The sequence below is a fragment of the Amphiprion ocellaris genome, chromosome 4 (genome assembly GCF_022539595.1).
Source record: "Amphiprion ocellaris isolate individual 3 ecotype Okinawa chromosome 4, ASM2253959v1, whole genome shotgun sequence".
Lineage (NCBI taxonomy): Eukaryota > Metazoa > Chordata > Actinopteri > Pomacentridae > Amphiprion > Amphiprion ocellaris.
Window position 1 is genome coordinate 33529455 of NC_072769.1, and position 26221 is coordinate 33555675.

The 26221-nt window shown below is 39.3% G+C and overlaps 1 protein-coding gene and 1 long non-coding RNA gene across 2 annotated transcripts in view; one reads left to right on the forward strand and one right to left on the reverse strand.

The window, feature by feature from the left end:
- LOC129348717 (uncharacterized) overlaps positions 1–26221 on the reverse strand; it is a 196929-nt gene that overhangs the window by 155725 nt on the left and 14983 nt on the right. The gene's annotated exons all lie outside the window — the stretch shown is intronic.
- Positions 5481–26221, forward strand: naa15b (N-alpha-acetyltransferase 15, NatA auxiliary subunit b). The gene is made up of 20 exons (XM_055009684.1): positions 5481–5663; positions 11030–11114; positions 11204–11308; positions 13396–13553; positions 15318–15452; positions 16120–16273; positions 17311–17430; positions 17554–17649; positions 18766–18872; positions 19028–19100; positions 19241–19410; positions 19497–19649; positions 20802–20930; positions 21050–21263; positions 21362–21555; positions 21653–21761; positions 22702–22800; positions 22955–23098; positions 24627–24724; positions 26005–26221. The coding sequence occupies exons 1-20, from the start codon at positions 5610–5612 to the stop codon at positions 26200–26202; spliced, it is 2595 nt and encodes an 864-aa protein (XP_054865659.1). The 5' UTR covers positions 5481–5609; the 3' UTR covers positions 26203–26221.

Here is a 26221-nt window from a genome sequence, read left to right on the forward strand (position 1 = left end):
AAGAAAAAAGAAACAATGGAATGGGTAAATGATTAAAAACTACAAAATAAATATTTTTATGTATAAAATTAACTAGTTCAATTATAACGAATTCAATACATCTCATCAGTGGTTATTGTCTGTTTCAAAGCTCAATACAGACAGTGACACTTTGTGTGTCTGCACACAACATCACCCTGTTAGCTGACAAGCTTATTTCATTTCAGGGTCACAACACTGACGGAGACGGATGCTCACACAATCGTGCAGCGCCTGAAACCAGACCGACTAACTGCAGCCGTAATGTTTTGTCTAACAGAGCTGATTTGCATAATTAGACTTGCATATGCTAAAGAGCAGAGTCTTAATTCTGTCTGGCAGTAATAGTGACAATGAATCATGGGCTCCCTGTTGGCGTCAGCAGACAGACAGACAGACAGACTGACAGACCTCACGCAGAGACAGGACCTCTTTGTTGTAATTCATCTTTTTCACGACTCCACTCCTTTCAAACTCTCTCCTCCACATCCTCCGTCAGCCACGCCTCTCTTCTTCATCCTGCCTTCTACCTCTTCTTCTTCTTGTGTTTCTGCTACATCTTTGCTTTTTCCTTCCTTTTCTATCCTCCACCCAGCATCACCACACACACACACACACACACACAACACACATAACACTCCTGCTCGCCCATCTGACATTGATAAATGGAGACTTACAGAGATGACAGCATCATTACTCATGTTCAGTAGCGACACCACCTAGGACAGAAAAAAAGAAAGTAAGAGGGAGGATGAAGGACAGGATGTGAGGAAGATGAGGAGTGAAGGGGGTTGCAGGAGGAGAGAGGCTGAACACCTGAACATCTCCGGAGATGTTGAGCTGTTCATTACTGCTGTGAGAAAGTAGAACAACTGTTGATAGTAGCTGCAGCCTGCTGGAAGGTTGGAAGTCAGATACATCTAAACCAACCAGAACAGCTGCAGGGCTGCAAGGAGAAGGAATTTCTTTATCACTACATCTGTTGCTCCTTTCTATTAATCATTTATGTTAGCAATAATGGTAAGTGCCACATAATGTCGAGGAATTCCTTCCTACTGAAGTAAGTTTATAATGAGAACCAAGCACCTTTTTCCACTGGAGAGACTGAAACAAGCAATTTTTTTTTAATCTTTACTTGATAAAATGCACAAGTGGAAAGTTTCATTCAACCTGCAGAAGAGTTTGACATTAAATTATTTAAACTGATTTACATGTCAGCAGCTCTGTGTGACTATGGTCACAGTAAAACACAAGCTTTATTGTCATACTGCAGTGTAACACTGCAATACAGCAAAATTTTGAAGGAACTCCCTGAATAAATTAATACAAAACAAGAACACAATCATTAAAAAGACATTCTCCAAACAGATGAAAATCACAGAACATTTCAAAATTAGTACATTTGAAAAAGTGCAGTGCTTAAGATAAAAAACTTCATTATGATCAAACTTTATTAATCCTGATTCTTTAAAGCTAAGACAGCAGACAATTTACTATTGGGACCATCTGATGTTCCCAATTCATGTTGCATATTAATTCAGTACAGTTTGTATTTCACACTAAACATCTTAGTATATTGTTTTAGCACTTTTCTACATCTGCATAACTAAGGGATGGTTCAGGGCCACCTAAACCAGCTTTTGTAGGCCTAATCATCAAAGCAGACAGGAAGCCTGCATGCTATTATACTTTTGGAGTCTCCAGGAAGCAAAAGTAAGGTATGTAGGTCTGAGAGCAAAGTGTTATGTTGGGAAAATAAGGTATTTTGAGGTTTTTAAGATGAAATAGCATTATGGAATCTGTATTGGAGGAAAATCAAATTCCATCTGATCTATCCAGCAGTTGTCCAGACTAAAAAAGCAGATATTTAACTTCTTTTAAAAGTGGAGAATTACTGGGATTACCACTGCCACAATCATCATCGTCTGCACCGGTTTTCACATCAATCCCTCCAATACCTGCTAAGATATTCTAATCTAAACCAAACGTGGTGAACCAACAAGCTGAAAAGCAAGCTGTACTACAAGACTGACACTGGTGAATGATGTTTTTTGGGGGAAAAAAAACACAGAATTTCTTGTGTGGTAAGTTTATCTCATTGCACAAGGGACGTTTCCTGTGAAAGGGCCTCACAAACGTCTTCGGGGGACCTTCAGCGGGGCAGACAACGGGTTAATGACAGCCGGTTTTTCCTCCTGCAGCCAAACGCTTACAGACACACACCATCAGCCTCACACACACTCCAGAGGCACTGTTATGGGCTCTAATCAGAACGACAAATGATGTGTCACAAAGAGTGGGAGATGAGTTAGAAGAATCATTCACTCTCCCTCCTTTCTCAGAGAGTAATAAGGTGAAGAAATGTAGCTGGAGAAACGTGGAGTGGAAAGACATATGGAGGGGAAAGAAGGAACGGAGGGATGGCGAGGAGAAAAGTGAGTGTGTGTGTGTGGTGTCAAGTTGATAAATGTGGTAGTAGGAGCCATTGTGGTGGTGGAGGAGTAGGAGGCCACCAGATAACAGCAGAGCAAGGCCTGAGCTGTCTCGCACCATGAATAAAACACCTCTGACTCACACACACAAACTCACACCGATTTCTAATTACCTTCAGATGACTTTATCTTTCTATTTAATTGAGTTATTTGAATGGAAAGAATCAGATGGTGGGATCAGAGCTCCCTCTCTCTCTGTTTGTTGCACTGCCTGGTTCGAGATGATGCACATGTATACGTGCTGTAAACATGCGTGCATTTAATCACACGCTTAGTGTGATTAAATGCCACTCTCTCAACTTTAAAGTGCTTGTTGGCAAATATGCAACAAATTGCGTTGTTGTGAGCAGCGATATGGCTTCACCTCTTTTTGTGTTAATGTGGCGTCCTCTAGTGGCTGAAACAGGAAGACGTTTCACCGTGCAGCCTTCAAATGAGATGTTCATCAAACTGTTGCACCGCAGGAAAATGTTGTTGTTGTTTTTACATTTTTTTTTCTTTATAAAAATCTGAACCGGAATTATGAACTAACAGTTCTGTGTCTCATTAAAAGCGATGTTAAGATTTCATTGTGTAGTTTCGCAGCAGGAAACGTGTATTTTTAAGATATGACAACATAACGGGAAAAAAGAACTTTGAGTGATGTTTTTCTAAATATCTCAAGAAGCGTGCTCTTAATTTTGTAAATAACAGTAAGTTTGTTAAGGTGTCACATGGAGTATAAGGGGCAATTCATGCAGACTTTATAAGCAGTGATGTGGTTTTATCTGTAGTACAATAGGTACTCATTGGTCTGCTGTACAGATGGTTGTGTTGCCCTTCATATCAAAGACAGAAAAACACATAGCTGGTTACAGATTATGCTGCACCACTTCAGTGATTATTCCTCAAATGTGCCAAGCAAGATTTGTGGAAAATTTAGAATTTGTGTTTGGGAACCATTGATGGAAATCATATGAAAATCAAAGCTTCTCCAAAGTTTGGCAGCAATTATTTTGAATACAACTCTTTAAATAATGAATGATAAAGGTTTGAATGACCAAGAATTTACTATTGCGGCCACTTTTCAAAACAAGCATTTGTTCTGCGCACCATTTCGTTGACCTGATGCATGTGCATTGTGGACAGAACCTTGCAAGCTTGGGTGGATGAATAAATGAATTGGCCATAAATCTTCTGAGAGTCTGGAGGAGATAGAGTCTAACAAAATAACCCTGGTGATGTCATTCAGGTTATTTTGTGCCTGAAAACTACAGCAATACAAACAAAAAGTTGGAGTTGCAATCCCCAGAAATGGAGTATGAATTACATAGATGTTAACTACTCAGGGTTCTAATGAAAAATTCTACTGAGGCTCAAGTGAACTTTCACCTGTGCTTGCATAAAACTGTTTGTGTCTCCAGCTATTCCCTCCAGGAATCACATCTAGACGATCAGCCTGGTATCACAATGTGGGTGAAAGTAACTTGTTTACACATTGTCCACATAGTATGATCCTTTAAAGTTTATCCAAAATGCACTTTTTAATATTTTCTCCAGTGATTTATCAGATATCAGATAACACATCCAGGGTAACAATGGTAGTTTCTATTACTCTGTCACAGACATTAAACTGGTGCAGTTTTGCTACTGAAACTAGGATATATCCCATGATATTTGTTGTTCTTTGACAAAAATCATGCTGACCAAAAAAAAAAAAAGATTTTGCATTTACATTATGATACTTGTAGTGGATGTAAAATCGATTTGGTTGCAGTTTTTAATGGAGCTCAAATGTGTTTTTCAGCCCTGAAAATCTCATATGTCTGTCTGCTGTACTTGTGAAGTTATGAGGCTCAGAAATACAAATTTAAAAGTGCAAAATTTTGACCCACTCCTATATGTACTTCAAGGGCCTGTAACTCAGTATGAAAATATTGATAGTATGAAGGTAAAATCTGGCATAACTTCATAAGTATAATTAAATTGTAATACAAACAACCCAGCTGATTTTGAGTTGGACAAGTGGAAGCTTTTTTCAGATTTGGTTGATTTTATAGGGAATGACCCAACTGTCTTTAGAGTTAATCATGTAAGTAAATACATTTAACAAATTGGGAATTTCAGTCACCAATGTCTAACATGAGAACTACACATTAGAGCTGTTAAACTTTAAACTTTATTCATTTAAACATGATACTCAAGTAATGCATTTAGGTCTGACATTGTCTAATAATGAAGAATGTATAAAAATCACTTAAGCTTTTGGCCAAAATAAAGTGAAACTAATGTTATTGATTGATGGAAAGTTTTTAAAGATTTGGTTGAATTTGTAAAGAATGACCCATCTGTCTTTACAGTTAATCTTGTAAATTAGTATATTTATTTTAACACTCAATACAATCTCAGTGCAGCTGTTTATGTCTAACATGACAGCTAAATATTAGCACTGTCAAAGATTAAACGTCACACATTTAAAGTTTAACAGTATGAAATAAGGATTTCTATCTATCCGTATAAAGCATACATAGAAATCCCTATTGTCTTGCCAAATCAAAGTGAAATCAATGCTGTTGATTTAATATTTTTTTGTGATAACTACCGATAGATGTATAAATATCATAAGATATTGATGCTCGAAGTTGGTTACAGAAAAAAAAATACTGAAAAAACAACATTTTTGGCTTTAGTTTGTGGCATGTAGAATGAATGTAAAAATAAATAAATAAATAAAACTGGATTTTCTTGTGTCTGTGTTTATACTTATAAAGTGTTGAGAGCCTGTAACTGAACATATTCATATCATAAAGGCAACTTTTTGCCTTGCTTCGTGAATCTGTTGATTTTGAGTGGGTCGGGTGGGAAGCAGTGATTGACTGTTTTTGATGGAGTGAACTTTATTTGCCCCATTCATTTCATGCACTATTTAGCCGCCATTTTGAAAACGATCAGAGCTTCCGTCTGAGGAAGGAAGTGGCTGAAGAGAGAAAACGGAGCAATCGAGCGGCTGAAGCAGGCGAGCCAGGGCCACCGTTACTCCGCTCTACTCGTCTGGACTACCCGGGCTAACTTTAGCTACATGTGCTGAGGTCGAAGGGGAATCTGTTCTCACCTACAACCATGCCGACAGTTACTTTACCGCCGAAAGAGAACGCTCTCTTCAAGAGAATCCTGGTGAGTGCATTGTTAGGGAACTGCGCAGCGACTGCTGCCGACTTTGGAGCTCCATTCGGCGGCTCCTCCTGACTGTCAGTGCGGCTCCCCCGGCTGTTAGCATTAGCATTAGCAAAATGGCATCATTGAATGGGTTAGCTAGCCCGGCCCTGATACGCGCTGTCACTGCATTGTGAAGCTCAGCGGTTGTTTGCGGCTCTGTTGTTATTCTTAAATACATTTTCATGGCAATTAAAACACAAATATTGTTAAAATACGCTGACGCCGGTTTAAATAGCCAGAGTTAGCTAGCTGGTAGCGACAGGCCGCACCGCTTGTCAAACACAACAAACAGTAAGTTAACGCTAGCTTCCACATTAGCTAACTCCTTAACCAGTGTAACGGCAGTGTGTGCCGTTATGTTAGCTTAATTAGCTTCTCAAGTTACTTCTACAAAGCATTTGTTTAGTTTTTAGCTGGATGATAAGCAGGTTTCTTGTGTGTTTATTGTCAGAGCGAGGCCATGCTACTCTGCATGCTGGCCGCTTGACGTTACTTAATCGGCTAACGCTAGCAGACTTGTTATCTTGGTTTATCAGAAAGGTAAATGTCATTCTCAATCTGTGCATGTGGGACCCAGATCTGCACATGCTGCTGTGACAGGCGAAGGTTAGGTCTGGTCAAAGTAGTTGTGTGCATGCACAGAAATGAGGCAAAGCAAAGGGAGGACCGGTGTGACTGTGTCAGCAAATCTGTAGCTGCCTCAGGCCTGCTGTGCTCTGGAGCCAGCTAACCATTCATCCATCCATCCTAACTCTCCTCCATGCTGGAGTCCGTATGTTGTTTATTTACTGCTGCACATAGTTTTATGTCGGTTAGGTGCATAGTCAAAAAGAAGTGGATTAAATCTATTGGTGTTTTTGTTATGGATGTTGAAGTAACTGAGCTGTCTTTGAGCTCACTGTGGTTCGCTGCATGTGTAACAGGCTTTCCCTGCTTCTGCCATGCTTTGTGTATGAATTGTTAAACACTCTGAAAGAACTTCTAGTAACATACTTCCCAGGAACCGTGTAGACTTGTGGGTAGTAGTCACTTCGCCGCTGGCTCAGACAAACAGCATTGTTTTGAAAGGCAGGGGCTCCGCTGGGAGTTAGTGGATGTTTATCTGAACACTGGCAGAGCTTTGGCATTCAGTCGCACTGATTCAGGCAGGGCAAACAGACCTGTGACCTGCACCTGATCTTGAGAAGTTGTTGAAAAGCCTGTATTTGCTACATATCTCGGAGGGGGTATTGTTTTCCTTGAAATGTTGCTTGGCTATAAATATGCTGGATCAAGAAATGTACCCAGTATCTGTCAAATTTACTGACAAGGTGCTTAAATTATGATAAATTTCCTGTTGGATGCATTGTTTAATTTGTGCAAAAAGTAAATTCTATATTATGTACTATACAAAAAGAAGCATTTAATTCCTCTAACACACTGACTTTATTTTTATACCACATTGTTTTAACTTGTGAGCCACACTGCGACTTTTTCTTTTTTTCAGAATATTTTGCTGCAGGTTCAACAGTCTGGTCTTCATTTTGCACAGATGTAGAAGGCTTTTGACACAATTAAGTGACACAATTACAATTAGAAAAATAATTAGAGCTAAGCATAATTTGATACTTTTTTCTGCAATAAAACAACACAAACGTCAAGTCTTGTTTCCAGTTCAGAAAAAAACTACGAAATCACTTGGTGGAGATTGTTATTTTCTGAATCAGAAAACCCAGTGTAATATCACAGTTATTGACCTTTCTGCAGTAAGAATGTGATACAAGATTTGAGACAGTTTTCTCCCTGGCTGTAGTTGGACCACACCCCTCTGTCTTTTTTGTTGCTTCCCCAAAGTGGATTTCCAAATGCATTATTGGAAGTTGGCAGTTCTCCAACTTCTGAATGACAGCAGAGGTGGATGAGTTTCCATTTTGTTGTTTCAGGGTACTAGAAATCCCTTTCCCCCCTCCTTGCTTACCTGAAGTTGGACCATGCACCATTAATCTCAATTATATAGTGATTTCATGAGTACTTCAATGCAGTCTTGTTGTTGCATGAACGATTTTATAGGGAAATGCATTACAACAAACCAAATTTCTTTCTAAGCTGTAGCAACAAATGATTAAATTGTGCAACTTGCAGATGGATAAAATATAAAATACAGCTCTGGTTAGTGGAAGACATGCAAGCATGCATGTAGTTTAGCATATGAGCAGTACTTTGTGTCTTGGAATGTAATCACCTCTCAGACTAATGTATGTAAATCTTTAAACTGAACTTCCAGGTGTTTCATTGATATGACATGATATCTGTAGCAACATGTCCACACCTCAGGGAAGCTTCTTATGTCTTTTGTTTATGGCTCAACTTGCTGTGGGACAAGTTCAGTAGAGTTTTAAATATGAAAACCAGGGTACTCCAGATTTTTTTGTTTGGTGTATTAGTGCAAAAAAGAAAGATTCCTTGTCTGTGATAGCTCAGATATTTAAGATTTAGCCTATGAACATATGCTTAACTTAGACCCAATGAAATCAAGCAGGATAAAGTAAGTTCACACTCTCCTAACGGGGATGCAGCCTTCCTTCCACTGTGCTCTGAATGTGGTATCAGCATTTTGGAACAAGCTTTGAAATGTTTTCTCTAAATCTACCATTGACGCTTGGAGCTGCTTGCAGCGGGACCTGCAGCCCAAAGCCACCACTCTGACAGATTCTCTCTGTAGCTCAGGGGGCAGAGTTATTTTGGTTGAGGTGGAGAATATGCTGAATAAGCACAGCTGATGGTGTTAATGTTACTAAATTTACATTAAATGCACAGTGTCATATGTGTGTACTAGCACCTGTGAGGCATGTGTGATATTGCTGACAGAACGTTTGTCATTTGACATGTCATACTAACCATTTTAACATGTTTCATTTAAAGCTCTTTTTGAAATGGAAAAGCAACAGAACTTAGAAAGGCAGCAAATATGAATGGAGACTAGTTACCAATCAGTGTTGTGACTGTACTGTTGGTTTTGCTGATATGTGCTGCTTGCTGTTTAATACCCACTTCAGTGTGGTATGGGTTAGAGGAAGCTTAATGCATTCTTGTCATTACTTCTCTGAATACACGCTCCAAACATTGTGAAATCCACTCTGGCTCATGTTCGTATTGCCATCTATTCTCTGATGGATTGAAGAAAAGGCATAACTTCCAATCTAGTTTGACAAAGCAAGAGCTCTGAGTTTTGTTTGTTTATTATGTCACTAGCGGGACAGTGAGCTATTATTAAATATTCAATATAAAGCAGAGCTCTTTGTGTGTCTGTCAGCTTGTTCATTATGAAATGAATCAGAGCAGTGTAACATGTTCTGTGGCAGTCTTTGATATAGCAGTTGGCAGCGAGCCCTCTGGCTTATTGTAGCTCCTCGTAGTACTCTTGATTCTGCAAGTGGCGATGCATTAATGTCAGTTAATCAGATGCTTCAGGTGCGGGTGCACGATGAGAAGATTGTGCCATGATGCAGGTATAAAAGCTCTCTGTATGTCTCTTAATGTGTGCCCAAATTACTCACCATTAGCCCCTTACACCCCTGAGCAGATGGTCTTTTTATATTATTAATTTTTTTTACACACCTGTAACTATTTTGCTCCAGCATATACAATTTCGTGTCACACTGTCCTTTATTAGAGTCCAATTAGAGTTCATGTAGAGTGCAGTATGAAGATAAAGCAGCACGACCCAGAGCCTTTTTCTTCCGTCCTTCAGCTGGTGGTGTAACCCTCCACTCGGTTTAGCAGTGAATTACTTAATTTCATAACCGACCTTGGCACCCATATGTGAAGTTGACGTAATCTTTTCTCACCATTAGTGAAGCCGTCGGTAGGACAACGAAATGCCATCTGCCAGCTTAACTCTTCCCGTCTCTCTCACTCAAATACCAGCTTAGAAACAGAGGTGGTGCACTGATGATTGTGCAACCACATACCTAAATACAACTTAAGGCCAAAGAGCTGGATTTTTTTCTTAACTCCAGTTGAATACTTGGCATGTCAGAGAAAATACTCAGTTTTGTGTTGTAGCAGAAGTGTAATCAATGTTAAAATAGGTAGTTTTTAATATTGTTTGAAGGAAAATGTAAATATGCAGAACTTTTGCTGCGGCTGTAATGTCACAATTTGAAAAAAAAAAATACTTATTTTGCTTTAACCACAACTTTTAAGTGCAGACTGAGCCAAAATATCGTTGTTGTTTAAGGTGAGTGCAAAATCTAGACTAAAACTAAAACTAAAACTAAAATATAGATGTTGACCTGCTCCAGACAAATTTGGTTACACTTTTGCACCTGACTCTTTCATTTAGGGGCCCTGAACATTTTTTGCAGTGCCTTGTGTTGCAGAATAATACATTTTAAGCATGGATAACTTCGGAACACGTTATGTAAGTGATTGTAAACAAGAATAGAAGTGCTGTTCAATGATTTGTTCTTGTTTCATAAGCATGAATGGGATTTGAAGTGAATTAAAGGTAGCGCTTCATTGGCTATATTCTAAGCAGTGCTAAATTTTCTTATCATTTCTGACTCCTCATTGCTTTGGCCTTGCCACTGCTCGGGGCTGAAATGCTGGAAGAAGGTGGGCTGCTCTGCTGGCCACACACATGTCACTGCACAAGATGAGATTTTTTTTTTTAATATTTCAATGCAGAACGTCAATGTTCTGACATTTCCAGCCATGATTTCGCTGCACCCTGTGCAACAAATTCAATCCATAATGTTGGGCGGATTGTGTAGAACCGATATGCATGTAAAGACTAATGAAATTTACAGATGTCTTACTAAATGCATCACATGCAGAACAGAGGTAGACGTTATAATTTACTGATGTTCCATAAATGCCTCACATGCATCAGTCGAAGTTGGTCACGTGACTTTGCACAGAGAGGCCTCTAGTTCTTACTCAGTTACTGCAGCACAGCAGCTCAGACAGATATGTGGACAAAAGTTGCTTTGAAAAGAGTAAAATGCTGTTCTAGTGTCAGATTTATCAAAGATAAAACCGAGTAAATTCATCAACTTGGTCAGGCCTTTCCTCTTTCTAAGAGAGATAAATACAGACCTGCTAAATGACACACCGGTACAGCCAGTGGCAATTTTCAATCATACTTTACAGATTTTTGGTTGCATGTAAAGCCCAGTTCTTATAGTTCGTCAATGTGGATAACAAAGCAGGGCAACAAAGACACAAGAGTCATTTCATAGTTGTTACGCATCAGACAAATTTGAACTCAAAGGTGAATGTTATCTGACATTATCATTCGTGTCCCAGGGGCCTAATTTGATTCATCTCTCTTTCTTTGACAGCGATGTTACGAACACAAACAGTACAGAAATGGGCTCAAGTTCTGCAAACAAATCCTGTCCAACCCCAAGTTTGCGGAGCATGGAGGTAAGCAGCAAAAATGTAGATGTATGGAAAATATACTCCTTTTGTTTAATGTAACCATAACTGTCTACTGTCTCCCTTTCTTGCTGCAGAGACCCTGGCAATGAAGGGCTTGACCCTGAACTGTCTTGGGAAGAAGGAGGAGGCCTACGACCTGGTGAGAAGAGGCCTCCGCAACGACCTCAGGAGCCACGTCTGTATCCTTACACATCGTTCAGTTTGTGCTCGGGGTAAAGCGGTTGTCACATCTAACTTTCAGCAGTGTCTTTTGGCAAACTGGGTGAGTGTGTGTGATGTTGTGAAGAAGAGCTCTTGTCTCTGTAGAGCACCGTCAGCGCATCCCCTCTCTTTCTCCGACTCCCAGGCCAGAGTGAAATCTGTGCACACTTCCAGCAGATAAGTGCTATCTCAGCCTAAGCTCTGCCTAAAGTCAACACACAATATCTCTGAGCAGACACTCCGTTATCTTTGTAGCTCCTCCAGTCCTTCCTTATCTTGAGTATGTTGCTGTATGTTTTGTGTACGTTGAGGGACGTATGCTGATATTTCAAGTGCCGTCTTTTAAAGAGCTGCCACTTGACAACAAATCATAATTTCAATTTACATTCTGACATGTTGCATAAAATTAAAATGATTGTTGATTTAAGGATATTTTTTGTCAGTTATCAGTTGAGAAACTGGGCAAACCCTAGCTGGACCATATTAGAGATGAAGCCTAAAAAGAACTTTATCAAAAACTCCTGGCCATAAATACTAGTGGACTTAGTATTTAATTTATCACACTAATTTCCTGCTTTCTTCTTTACAACTAGAATTTAATTTGTCTCACACCGCTTCGATCTCTGCACTGTTGGATGCAGTGAAAGTTATTTGAAACCCAAGTTATTATTTACACTCTATAGTTTTCCCTTAATTTTGAACTAGCAGCACAATGAGTTGTGCTTTCAGGTGCCATTAAAAGGAGCCTTAAGTAACATTGGGTGGAAATTAAGTTAAAATGAACAGATGGCAGCATGCAGACCACTTCCTTCTTCTTTGTGGTGCTGGGAATAAAATCCCTGCATTGATTTGTATTTAAAAAGTCAACCTTTCTCAAAACCTATTAATAGTAAAGTGATATAGTGCTGAAATACAGCAGATAATACTGATAATGCAGCTCATAATTGTATGATCAACTGCAGCTGTGTTGAAGTTGTTTCCCATTCCGCCAAACTGTACAAAATTAGCAGCAAATGTAAACATATTACAAGGCAAAGCTCAGATCTACAGTACAAATCCCTCACAGGGTTCCACAGTCTCAACTGTCTATTAAAAAAAATACAAAGTTTCAGAACAATTAAGGCTACTCAAGAGACGTGCATATTTATGTGTAATTTTCACAAGACGGCTAACATCAATCAAAAACAATTACAAAAAAAATTCTTACTTTTCAAAGGAGGCTCAACATAAACTGACTCTTGACAATAGAACAAATTAGCAAAAAGCTGTCTACATCTATACAAGGGTTGATCAAAAAGTAACGAGACTGCAAAATTCCACACATTTTTTTAAATACTATGTCAGGCTCCACCTGTGGTAAACACTGATGCTAAACTGTGTCAAAATGGCAACTCTTCAACTTGAACGTCATTTTGGGGAAGAATCTGGCAAGAAGGACAAATAGGGAATGTTATGTCATAGGAAAAAGTTCTGTTTTGATATTTAGTCGCAGGTTGAATTTGTTTGACAGGTCAAGCTCCAGCTTCTCATTCATTCCCGAAGGTTTGAGTCTGAAATTGAGTTTTCCAATGTGTTTCATATTTCTGGAGGGCTGCATCCAAGTCACCTCCTCATCTGGACTGAAAATGTCGTATGCTTTGTGGGGTGTCTTGACTGTGTAGCAGCACTGAAAAGCAGTTTGTTGACTTGTATTTAAGCACTATGTCTCTTTATGATTAATATGTGTTTTAAAAGGTCCTTGTGAGAAAAATATCAGTTTTACAAGATCAATCCAGAGGTGATACATATTTGAATTAAGTTCGGTTTTCTGCCAGTAAGTGGAGAGTTAAGTTAAAGAGCAATTCCTGTATGTTTAATACACTGACAACACTAAATACATGTTGAGAAAACTTTGGTAAAGTCATATCAGTTGCTTCATCTATAAGGGGTTCACTGGACCCTGCTGCTCCTCATCAACCCAGTAAATCACACTGACTGTCCTTTCATATACTTTTTTAACAGTAAGTATTTTGATGTCTGCTTATGTGGAGGAACTGTATATTCCTTAACTACCCCTGTGTCCCAGGCTGGCATGTATACGGTTTACTGCAGCGCTCGGACAAGAAGTACGATGAGGCCATCAAGTGTTACCGCAACGCTCTGAAGTGGGACAAGGACAACCTGCAGATCCTCCGAGACCTGTCCCTCCTGCAGATCCAGATGAGGGACCTGGAGGGCTACAGGGTGAGTGCTGACGGAGGGGCTCAGGTCGAATTATCATCATTAGATTATGTATGTCCTGGATTGCCATGTTGAAAACCATTAAAACTGGGAGATTATGGTTGGGGAAGGATGGTGGTGTCCTGTTGAGAGAAGCAGATTTTAGAAATGTATGAACTTTTAGCTAAGGGAGAGGAAAAAAAGCAGACCTCAGATAATTTGTGGGGAGAGAAGTTTCCTGAATGCACCCACTCCCATCTGTCGCCCTGCCTCGTCCAGGACACAGTGTGGTACTGATTTGGAGAGGACTGAGCGAATCAGCAGGCAGATATCAGGTTGCAGTCAGTCTTCACAATGTAGAACAGCTCTCCTGGGACACAGCCTGGGATTTAGATGCTTATTTAGCGAGAGGTATGAAATGGCAAGATGAAAGTCCGGTTGAAAGGATTAAAAATATGGATGAGAGAGGACGGGGAGCGGCTCTGAGTCAGAGTGTATTAGGTGTTTATTTTAGTTCTCCCTGAGCCAGCTAGCAACATCCTGGTGGCAGGCCATGAGTCAGCAAAATTGCTTTTCTCCACCTTTGCACTTCAAACCATCACCTCGCTCTCCCCTGGTTTATCACCTCAGCCACACATCACGTTTTTAAACAATTTAGGCAGAGATGCCACACATTCAGAGAACATCTTTTTCCACTCTGTTGACTCTTAGTGTGGTGTTACTATGAAGTGAGATTAATCTGCTAGTGAAATAGGTTGAGCTTAAAGTCAGAGTTTTCAGTGTCATGAAGGTGGCTCTGTTATATCCTGCTTGGATCACCATGGTAACTGATGCTGCACAGCTATCCTGCTCTGGAGTCGGTGCTGTTCAAAGTTTGGGATTTAAATCGGCTGTAAAAAGCGTCTCTTTCCTAACCATTTTCTCTGTTGGATACAGATTCTGAGTTGATATTTTATTTTCAAATGTGTTGAACTGTGTGCTTTGTAATTCCATTAAACAACGCTGAGCAGTTACAATCAATCAAACTTATAAGCATTATGTTGCCACAAGAATCTACACACATTCAGCAGATGATGCAGAAAGTTCCTAAATATGTTTTATGCTTTGTACTGATTTGATGCCCAGTCTTTTTTTACACTGCTGGTACTGCAGCTAATAGAACACAGATTGGACATCTGATTAGTCTACTAGTCTTTGCCATGGAGAATATTCAATCAGTAACATTATGTTCACAATGATTTTGCCAAAAGCTAAAGCGATGTCCTTGTATCCTTCATTATGGGATAGTTTCTGACCTTAATACACTTCTTGAGTAAATTTGAGAGCTTTAATGTGCAGCTGCCATGTTAGGAATATGTAACTGCACTTAGAATCATAGTAGTAAAATAAGTATCTATTAACATACCTGTCTTGCATCATTTGCAATAACAGCATTTTTTTTTACTTCAATGAGTTTTTATATTCTTCATAGCTCTGCAGTACAACTACCTGATTCTTTGTACTGAAGTAGGCGGCACACTGTCAGTTCATTTTCTGCAAAAGAAGACTCACTTACCTTACTAAAGGCCCCCCTTTCATGTGAGCACATTTAGAGTCTGAAGAAGAAAAACCTGGTTAACAAAGAAAGCTGATAACCACCTGTATGGTACCCATTATCTGTGATTGAAGTTTTACATTTTGTCCAGTCAGCTACCACAAAGAAAGTTGGTTATGTTTAATGTGCTTCGTACTATACCCCTCTGAAGTTAATCTAAGTTAATCTGTGTTCACGTGTTTCTTTTGCTATAGGAGACACGGTACCAGTTGTTGCAGCTACGTCCAGCCCAGCGGGCGTCCTGGATCGGCTACGCCATCGCCTATCACCTCCTGGAGGACTATGAGATGGCCGCAAAGATCATCGAGGAGTTCAGGAAAACACAACAGGTCAGACACAATGTCGAATAAGTATAATAATCTGATCTTGTGTCCAGCAACAGACCTTTGCAAAGAAACATCAGATCCATGTAGACATGAATCAGCAGCTGGTTAGAACTATGAGAGTGAAGTTAGACGATGCAGAGAGTTGGGCATTTAGCATTTTCTTTGAAACCAGACAGCCATAAGACCAACTAATCCGTGGGGAGAATTGTGATTCTCGTCAAGAATATTGACATCTTTTGGTCAGATTAAACCATCCTGACTTTGCATTTCTCATGCAGCGCTGTAGGATGAGTAACTGGTTTACTCACATTTCTTTTCATGCTGTAGGTGTCTGTCTCGCTGATTGATGCATATGAGTTACAATGTGTGCTTTTAGCTCCCCAGTCTTCCCCTCAGCAGCGTTGAATGTGGGTGTTGTCTAGACCTCACTCTTTTTCTTTCTGGTGCTCTCTGATAAGACCAGTGCTTCCTGCCTTTGTGCCATCTGTGTGATACAAAGGGCTGGTGTGAGCAAGCAAATGCACATATAAATGACGAATGACTCAGAGTTTCCTGAAGTGTATTGATGCACAAATCTACACCTTTGCTCCAAGAGCTTATAGCCGATGCCTGCTTTGTCGAAAAATGTAATGAAACACAAGCTGACTTGTTGTTTGTGTGTTTCGTTCAGACATCTCCAGACAAAGTAGACTACGAGTACAGCGAGCTGCTGCTCTACCAGAACCAGGTGCTCAGAGAAGCAGGTCTGCACAAGGAGGCCCTCGAGCATCTTTCCAACTACGAGAAGCAGATCTGTGATAAATTGGCAGTGGAGGAGACGCGAGGTAAGTCAATTCATCTTTACCTTAATAACTACGAATCCAGTCTCACTCTCAGCTTGTCACATATCGCTGCATTTTCAGGACCCCTTGCCGTCACATTTGGATGTTCTGGGTGCTATTTACTGTCATTGTACAGCATAAACCTTGTTGGATTGACCTCTAAGAATCTCTGAACATCCGAAGTAGATGCCAGATTTTCTTTGCTGCTTTTCAGGCAATAAGAAATATATAGAATATGTTGTTATTGTTATGAAAGGATGTAGTTTAACCTAAACCATGATCTTTTTCCTAAACCTACCAAATTAGTTTTGGTGCCTAAAGTTAACCAACCATAGAGTGTAACTGAAATGGGAATGTAAATGGGGAAAAACTGAAGATCAGACATGGCACATAAATTTCAATTTCCTCTGTGAAAGTGCTGTGACCTTTTCCAACACCTCTCCAACCTATGAATCTGGAAACTCCTATACGTCTCATCAGTGTTGAATATTGATGTGGGTGGCACTGACGCCAAAGGAGGCCCTCTGAGTATCTGTGACGCCAGCAGTTTTGACAAACTGGCAGTATTTGAACTGGTTGTAAGCACAGAGTTGCTGAAGTAAACCTAGTATAGTGACATTAACTGCAATTTAGTAGCAGGAACATGAAAGAAATGTAATTATTGAACACACGCTGGTACATCAACATTCCAAAGATGTCCAGATTGGTGAATTTACACATTGACTTTGTTAGTTAATATGCAACTGGATCAGTATCTATAATAAATACAGATGCACAGCAGATGACTCTTTGCTGTCTTGGTGCTTTCTACCTGCTTTATCTAATTGTACGAATTTCAGTTCAGCTTGACTAACATAACCTGAATCACAAAAGTGAAATAATGTCTACAAACTGAGAGCAGTTGTATTTTAATTGACCTTATTTTTCACACTTCCTGTTTGTTTTTAATTCAATTCAGCTGCTGCAAAGTGTTTCTTAGTTTTCTGAGCAACCTTGAACTTTTTGTTTTTATGTATTTTGATGTTCTTTTGTTTCTGCAGGAGAGTTACTGTTGAACCTGGAACGTCTCGATGAGGCAACAGAAGTCTACCGTCGTCTGCAGGAGAGGAACCCAGAGAACTGGTCCTACTACCATGGCCTGGAAAATGCCCAAAAACCAAGTATGATAGAGGATTCCTAATGTTACCAACACCAGTATCATCACCACTGACCAATAAAATATCGACTTTGGTTAAACAAGCCACAAATGTAGACTGAATTCTTATGTTTTTGTCTATTTTCAGGCAGTCTAGAGGAGAGACACAAGATCTATGAAGAAGCCTGGGAAAAGTTTCCTAAAGGACTCGTTCCTCGCCGGTTGCCGCTTAACTTCCTTTCTGGTTAGTCCAGTAATACGTCCTCTTACAGCTAAAGCCTGTATAGATGTGAGGTCTGATCATTCAGATCACATTAGGAGATGGTCTAAGCTGCATATGGCCACATTCTTTAAGCCATGTGTTACTGATTGTGACTTTTGCCAAATTGAAGGACCACCTACTCAACTGCTGTGATTCCACCAGCAAACATCAGTCATGTATTTGGCTACTCTCACTCCAGGTTTACTATCTAAACTGAATGAAGCACCGCATGTCTGTCTGGTCTCTCGGAATCCTACATCTGCTGTGTAGTTTGAAAGGCATATATTTTATTAAAAATTGACCCTCAAGAAACTCTTAAAAACAAAAGTATCTGTCAGATTTTCTACTTTTTGATGGTTCTTGAAAATGTGTGACTCCTTGTTCCTCTATATGTCTCATTAGCCCTTTGATACACAACATCGGTCAAGAGATGCCCATTTTCCATTGAATATGGATCATTTTTGATCCATGTTGTGCATCAAAGGGTTAAGAAAATTTTGCAAAATCAAACCGTTTGCACCAGATTCTGTAGGGAACAGAAAAAGGCTGCATCTGAGAAGCAACAATTAACTCTATTGTGACCAAAGCTACAGGCTGTGTTTACACAGCATATAAGAGAGATTGAGAGCAAAATAAAACACACTTGATCAAAAATGTCTTTGATCCAGTGAAGGCAGAGAGACTGTGCAACCTTATTTGAGAGAAATGTTTGCTGTTTTCTTTTATTTCCAACAAAAGTTGATTACATGAAAGCCCATTTAACAAACTGGTTAAAAAATTCCCAATTCGTATGTCTTGGTGCTGAAGAATTGGTTAGGTGGCTAAAATGTTCGTATGGGTGCAAAAAAATCCTCTATACAGGTAAAACCCTGCACCACATGTGCACAGTTAAACATTTGTTACCTAGTGGTCTTTTGTTTATTATTATGCATTATTTCACTTTATATACTGCTCAGTGCCTGCAGTGCGACTCCCTCTGTGACTGTGTCAATTAAAGAGATTGAAGCAGCAGTGTTATGTATCCCGTGTCTGAAAATGGCATGTGTGTTTTTAAAAGAATAAAATAATGTTGCTGCGTCCTGTCCTGTTTCTCTGCAGGTGAGAAGTTCAGAGAATGTCTGGACAGGTATCTGAGGATGAACTTCAGTAAAGGCTGCCCACCTGTCTTCACCACGCTCAAATCACTGTACAACGACAAAGAAAAGGTGACAGCACTCTTAAGACCTCCTCATATAGCGTGCTGAAGAAAATGCGTCAAACTAAGGGAGAGATTCTAGTATTTGGATTAAAACATTCCCTCACAGATGCATACTTGAATCTGCAGGTGACTAGATGCAGTTTGTCTTCTTTCTCTTTGCAGGTGGCAATAATTGAGGAATTGGTGGTCAGCTATGAAACCTCATTAAAAAGCTGTCGAATGTTCAGCCAAAACGGTGAGAAGAAATCAGGATAATGAATTAGAGATCTCTCCACATGTACATTTTTTAAGCTTTAATCAACTATAAGTATTTGTATTAATCTTGCAGTCTTTTCATTGCAACTCTGAAGAATTAATCTGCTTGCATTCACTTAGATGACGGGAAAGAGGAGCCTCCAACCACATTGCTCTGGGTGCAGTACTTCCTGGCGCAGCACTACGACATGATCGACCAGCAGACACTGGCGCTAGAATATATCAACACAGCCATCGAGAGCACGCCTACGCTCATCGAACTCTTCCTTATCAAAGCCAAGATTTACAAGGTAACATACGCCGCACGTTTGCACGGCTGTTTACGTCGTAAGAGTAGCATTCCTTTGCTTCAGTGTCGACCTTTTCACTCCTGCAGCATGCGGGAAACATCAGAGAGGCTGCCCAGTGGATGGATGAGGCCCAGGCTCTGGACACCGCGGACAGATTTATCAACTCCAAGTGTGCCAAGTACATGCTGAAGGCGGGAATGATCAAAGAGGCTGAGGAAATGTGCTCCAAGTTCACACGGGTGAGAAAAACTGAAAGCCTGTTTACACACTGACAGCTGACAAGCTGTGGAAAACTTTTTAAGATGTCAAAGCATGTAGCTATTTAATAGCCGTTTAATCAAATAGCAAATGACTCGTACGATTGGGAGATCTTGTGGCCCTTATATATTATATATCACCCTCCTGCAACTCTAAACTAACAGAAACTGGGAGTTTTTCTTTGCAAATTTCTACTTACAGCAGATTGACACAGGATTAAATACACAAGACCTGTGCAATAACAGAATAACTCATTTATGATACATAATTATGTGTTATGGAGTTAATAATGTGAATGACAGTCTTTGATAGATAACGAATGTTAGTGTTTATTTACATTTAATATTCAGTATGTTATGTATTATAGCATTAGTGTTGTCTCTGTTTACTATGTGGGTGTTTCTTCAGTGTGAGAGCAGAAACTAGAGTGAATATTAATAAAATGTAGTATGAGCTGGTTTTTTTAATGTTAATGCTAGAATTTGCAAGATGGTAGAAGCCAGCAGGAATACACTGAAGCCAGAACACAGCTGGAGAACTAATCCAAGCAATTTCAGGATGTTTTTTTGCTCATGTTTCACTGCAGTGCACCTCTTTGGAAATAACAGAATGAGAGAAATCAGAAATTTCATTTGTGCAGTGTGACACTGCTATATTACCATAAATCATATAAAAGAATCATGAAAGTTGAATTACGTTTGATTTTTTCATTTTACAAAAAATATGAATCTGGAATTGACAAGTGTAACATTTGTGCCCCCAAGTGTTACCAATACTAAAAAAAATGTGTTTAAATGTAAAAGGAGCATCAAAATTAAATGCTTTGTTGTCTTTTTCAGCTCCACCTGATAGTGTTATAAACTAAATGGTTATTGCTTTATTTAAAAACTGACATTGTAGCAGAGTTTAGGGTATAAATGCACAGGTACAGGCACACTTATTCAAAAACTAAAAAAATCCTTCTTGTTTTCCTAAAAAAGCCTTTTGAAGTGTAACAACACTTATCTTTTAAAATGAGCAACCAGAACTGCACATGTATTTACACACAGGATGAACTGGCTGAAAAACTAAATGGATGGTTGACATTTTAACTGATGATGTCCCTGTTTTGTCTCTGGCTCGTGTTTGTCCAGGAGGGAGCGTCAGCTGTGGAGAACCTGAACGAGATGCAGTGTATGTGGTTCCAGACTGAGTGTGCACTCGCCTACAAAGCAATGAACAAGTTTGGAGAAGCCCTCAAGAAGTGCCATGAGATCGAAAGGGTAACTTTTCCAATCAGGAACCACACTTACTACATTCCATGTTCGAATGAAACTCCTCATCTGCCTTCATAAAATCTGTTTATGTTCTGAAATCATGTCTTTCTTTACACCCTCGACAGCATTTTGTGGAGATCACAGATGACCAGTTTGATTTCCATACCTACTGCATGAGGAAGATGACGCTACGCTCCTATGTGGACCTGCTGAAGCTGGAGGACGTTCTCCGGATGCATCCTTTCTACTACAAGGCTGCCGTCACAGCCATCCAGATCTACCTGAGCCTCCATGACAATCCGCTGACCGACGACAGCAAAGAGCTGCAGGCCGACACTGGTGAGAGACTCAGAAACTCACAAGATTTGCGCTGCCGAGTTAGAGGAACATACTGAATTTTATCTCTCAACTCCTCTATTTTGGTCTTTCTTCTCTAGCTAACCTTACGGACAAAGAGCTGAAGAAGCTGAGGAACAAGCAGCGACGAGCCCAGAAAAAGGCCCAACTGGAGGAAGAGAAGAAGAATGCCGAGAAGGAGAAGCAGCTCAAGAACCAGAAGAAGAAGAAGGAAGACGATGACGAGGAAATCGGAGGGCCCAAAGAGGAGCTGATTCCTGACAAACTGGTCAAGGTTAGTGAGGGAAACATGAAGCAAGCTACTCAATAAAATATTTTATTTACTTGATGCTAATTTGTTTTTTGTGTGTTTTATTGCTTTTTGTATACAGGTAGAAAATCCACTGGAAGAGGCTGTGAAGTTCCTGATGCCTCTCAAACACCTGGTCAAAGACAAAATCGACACACATCTAATGGCCTTTGAGATCTACTTCAGGAAAGGTTGGCAAACACTGCTATTAAGATAACATAAACTTTATGGATCCCTCAGCAGAGATATTCCTACATTACAGCAGCGAGATGCAAATAAAGCAAAGTAAGAAATGCAAAAGTAGAATAAAGATAAAAAATAGAAACATAATGAAGGCTTTCACATGTGCAGATATGGCATGAGGGATAAATGTACCCAAATTGTAGGACACACAATCAAAATGTATAAAGAATAAAAGTGCTACATTGTGTTATTGCATTTGAGCAGTTATAGACAGAATAGAGCTGTTTTCCATGATGTTGTTGCACTTGAAGCACTATAAAGGCGACAGTTTTGAATGATGACACACAGTGTTACATTATATTGCTATACTTGGAGATTTATAAAGAGAAAAGAGTGTTAAGAAATGTTGATTTTTTTTGAAAAATGCTGAAAATAAACTTTCATCACGTTATTTCGCTTTAGAAGCAACAAGAAAAACTATTACTGCTACTTAAGTGCGGTTACATAATATATTATGTCATGGATGTGTTTTTTGTGTGTTTCTATTGTGTTTTATATAATTTTTTATTTTTTTTTTACAGTTGTTAGTTCAAAATATGTCAGTTACATGGGTATAATTACACCTTAAATAACATTACAGAGTCTTAACTGTTTAACAATCTTTAGTCCTCTTAGGTTACTTTCATGCTGCCAGTTATCTCTATCTTTTTTTACAGGAAGTTGCTCTGGAGCTGCATAAAACTGTTGTCGTGTCGCGATTTAACTACTTTATCTTATTTATTTGTTGAATAATTTTCTCGTATGACATTTGTCTTGTTGTAAAGCACACAAACTGTTTTTTAGATGTGTTGCACAACTAAAAATATTGTTTTTCATTTTTTCTTTTGTGTTTATACTGTGTAGCTGTGAGCTTTATTTTCTCCTTCACAATCTGTTTTTTCTTCCCAGAAAAGTACCTGTTGATGCTCCAGTCGGTGAAGAGAGCGGTGGCCATTGACCCCGACCACCCCTGGCTACACCAGTGTCTAGTCCGCTTCTTTAAAGGAGGTATGATGGTGTTCATCATTGCACTGCCACATTGACTTTTATCATCTTCACTGCTTCTCTTCATCTCACTTTTCTGCCTCTACTGCCACTTCCCACAATCCTTAAGTCTTCTGCTTCCTGTTTTTTTTTTTTTTTTTTTTTTTTTTTTTTAAAGTTTCGGAGAGCAAGGAGCTGCCAGAGGTGGTCAGGACGGTGCTGAAGCAGGAGATTACCCGGCTGTTCGGGGACAGCAATGCTAAGAGCTTCAACCAGGCCTACCTCACCAAGCACTCCAACTCCATACCACACCGACTGGCTGGTAAACCTCTCTGACTCTCTGTTACAGAGATATATTCATAGAAATGTCATGAGTACTAAGAGTTCAGAACCAAGTCGATGCCATTATTGTCATTTGACAGTACCTACAACAGGTATCTGAGATACAGTAACACATGGAGTGATGCTGACAAGAGCAGCAACAGGAAAATAGTTTTGCCTTCGTGTTTGATGATCAGAACCAGATCAGGAAAAGTTAAAGATGCCAAAAAAAAGGTGTAGAAATTGGATCATAGGGCATTTGAAACATACATGCTAATTCATAAATTGTTTGTGAGGGCACTCCACTGTTTTCCTACAATTATAATTTAGAGAAATCTGTGTGCAGTCATGACATTTCAGCTTAGCCTTGGCTTTTCTCATGTTTTTTGCTGTTATTTACCAGTTTCTCCAGCTGTGCTCTGTTTCAGGAGCCATGCTTCATGATGTATTTTGGAGTATCGCATTAGAGAAAGCTGAAAAAACGTCCCTAATTCCACACGAAATATATATATGTATCTATATATTTAGGCTCGCTTGAGCTGGTTTTTGATTTTCTCCAAAACATACATTCATGTGCTTCATGGGAGATGGAAACACCTTTACAAATCACTGCTAACATAGTGAATATTAAATCATGATTGATCAGCTGTTTCTGTTTATTTTGTTGTCTGAAGGCATGAAATATGAATAATAACAGTCAGCATTACAGAACAGTTACAACTTTCCCATTGAAGATAATTACTGCAGACATATTTATTTTTAAATTTTGTTTGTTTTTTCTTTGAGGTTTTTAGTGGCTGGCAACAAAACAACAGGTTGTATGGTTTAGTAGAAGCATGTGTAACATTGCCTACACTTCCACCTTCAGACAACACAACACTGCCTGATTTATTCTCTCCAAAGCTGATAATGGAAACAAACTGGGCTTGTTTTTTCTTTTTAAATGAGAATCATTTCAAAAGTTATATGAAAACACCACTAACTGCTCTACTCCAATAACATGGAGTAGAGCAGACGCCAGACCGATAGAGTGAAGACAATGTCATTCGAATTGACAACATTTTGTTACGTTAAAAAGGTCCCAATAAATGTTAAGATGTCTGTAATCACAGATGAACAGACGTCAACACCAAATGTGAGAAAGTGTTAGAAGGGGCACAATATGGGACCTTTAATTCAACCCAGTGCAATCTTGTAGCACTCTGACCGCAATCAGTCTCAAGGCAAGATCTTGCTTGTGTTCTATCTACTCTCAGATGTGCATCGCTTTGGATAAAAGCGTCTGCTAAATGAAATTGTAGAATTGTACAGATTATAAGAACAATGCATGAATCATCTGAACTCCAACGTTACCCTAATGTCAGCCTTAAAGCGAAGTCTGAACTCTCAAACAGCCCCTTTTAAGTTGTGAGACTACAGAAATGTTTTGACTACGACAGGTTAAGCTAAAATTTGTTCACACAAACATGAAAATTATTGACACTGAAACGTATTCGTAGACTCACCCTGTGTCTCTGTCTTTCTTGCAGCTGCTAAGATGATGGCGTATCTGGACTCATCAACGGAAACGAAAGCAGCTGAACTGGCCACTGCACTGGACGAGTCGCTCAACAACAGAACCATACAGGTTTGTGTTCATGGTGTTCGATCGTCAAAAAGAACCACTATTATACTACACTAATACTATGAAACACTACATATGATACAAGACATGCAATTAATGCCACTTCTGATAACATTAAACTTATAGAAAAGGATGGAGTAGAATGGATGAAAACGATCGACACTGCTGCTTTATCAGGACTTAACTGTGCTGCTGGCTGATATTTTCCAGATTTTACAAAAAAATCTGAATGAATTCAGTTTAAATGAACTTCTGTTGATCTGTTTCTAGAAAACAAGACAAGCTGGAAACTGATAGATACAGAATTTCACATTACAACCTTAAAATATATGATGGGCCTTTTTTGGGATCAGTCTTGATTATTGGACTGTACAGACAGTGGCAAGTAGGGATGCAAACTTTCAACCATTTTCTCAACTGTTAGTCGGCCATGTTACCAGTCAGTTATTGATTAATCACTGGAATGCATGAAATACAGTTCTTCCATATGCTAATGAACAGTTTTTACCACTGACACTTGTGTTTACTTCACATTTGACCCACTTACATTATGAATTTGATGAACAGATACTGAAAAATATTGACTTCAGCTATAAATCAAGTGCTTTCTTTGATCGTTTATTTTAGAAAAAATGAATAATTCTGTAAATAATAAAAAAGCAAAAACAGTTAATACAGAAGTTGAAAAATACTTACAGATTACATGTCCCAACATTTTTTCAAGTATTCATAGCAGTTACCAACACTGGAAAATGGTGACTCTACATACTATAGATATTTTAGTATTTCCATTTTTTATTAGTTTTCATACTTGTTCCCTCTGTGCCCTGTGTAAACACAGCTTGCAGTTCAGCCGAATAGTCCCTGAGTTTTTGTCATGCGGCTGTTGGTTGCAGCTAAATCACTATTGACTTTAAAGTTGTGCTGAGGACAGCACATTTTTTTTTTTTTTTTTTTTTACAGAATCCAGTTAAAGCAAAAGGTAAATTTCTTGTAAATTTTAGATAAGACATGTAGAATGAAATTCTTTTTTTGCAACATCGCATTTTAAGCGTAGTTATAGTTAAGTCTTCCAATACACTTTTCAGATATGAAGTTGAAGAACTGTCGGAAAGTTTAAAATCTGATGATTCTAACATGCATTTCAAGCCCTCGTGACAGGTTTTAGTGTTTACAAGATTAATGCTCTGTAGTAAACTTTAAGGCTTCTACAGTTAACAAGTAACATCCCTAAATAAATGGCTCTTCTTCATCCTCTTCTGCCCTTGTGTTGTCCTGAACAGATCTGCACAGAGGTCCTGGAGTGTCTCCGGAGTGGCGTCCTTGGCGACTGTAAGGAACACGCCGAGTCGTACCGCACCGAGTGTCACAAGCTTTACCCCTACACGTTAGCCTTCATGCCCCCCGGATACGAGGAAAACACCAAGATCGCCAACGGAGACGTCTCCACAGAAACGGAGGAGCTGGCCAACGAGATGTGAGCGTGACGGAACAACAAGC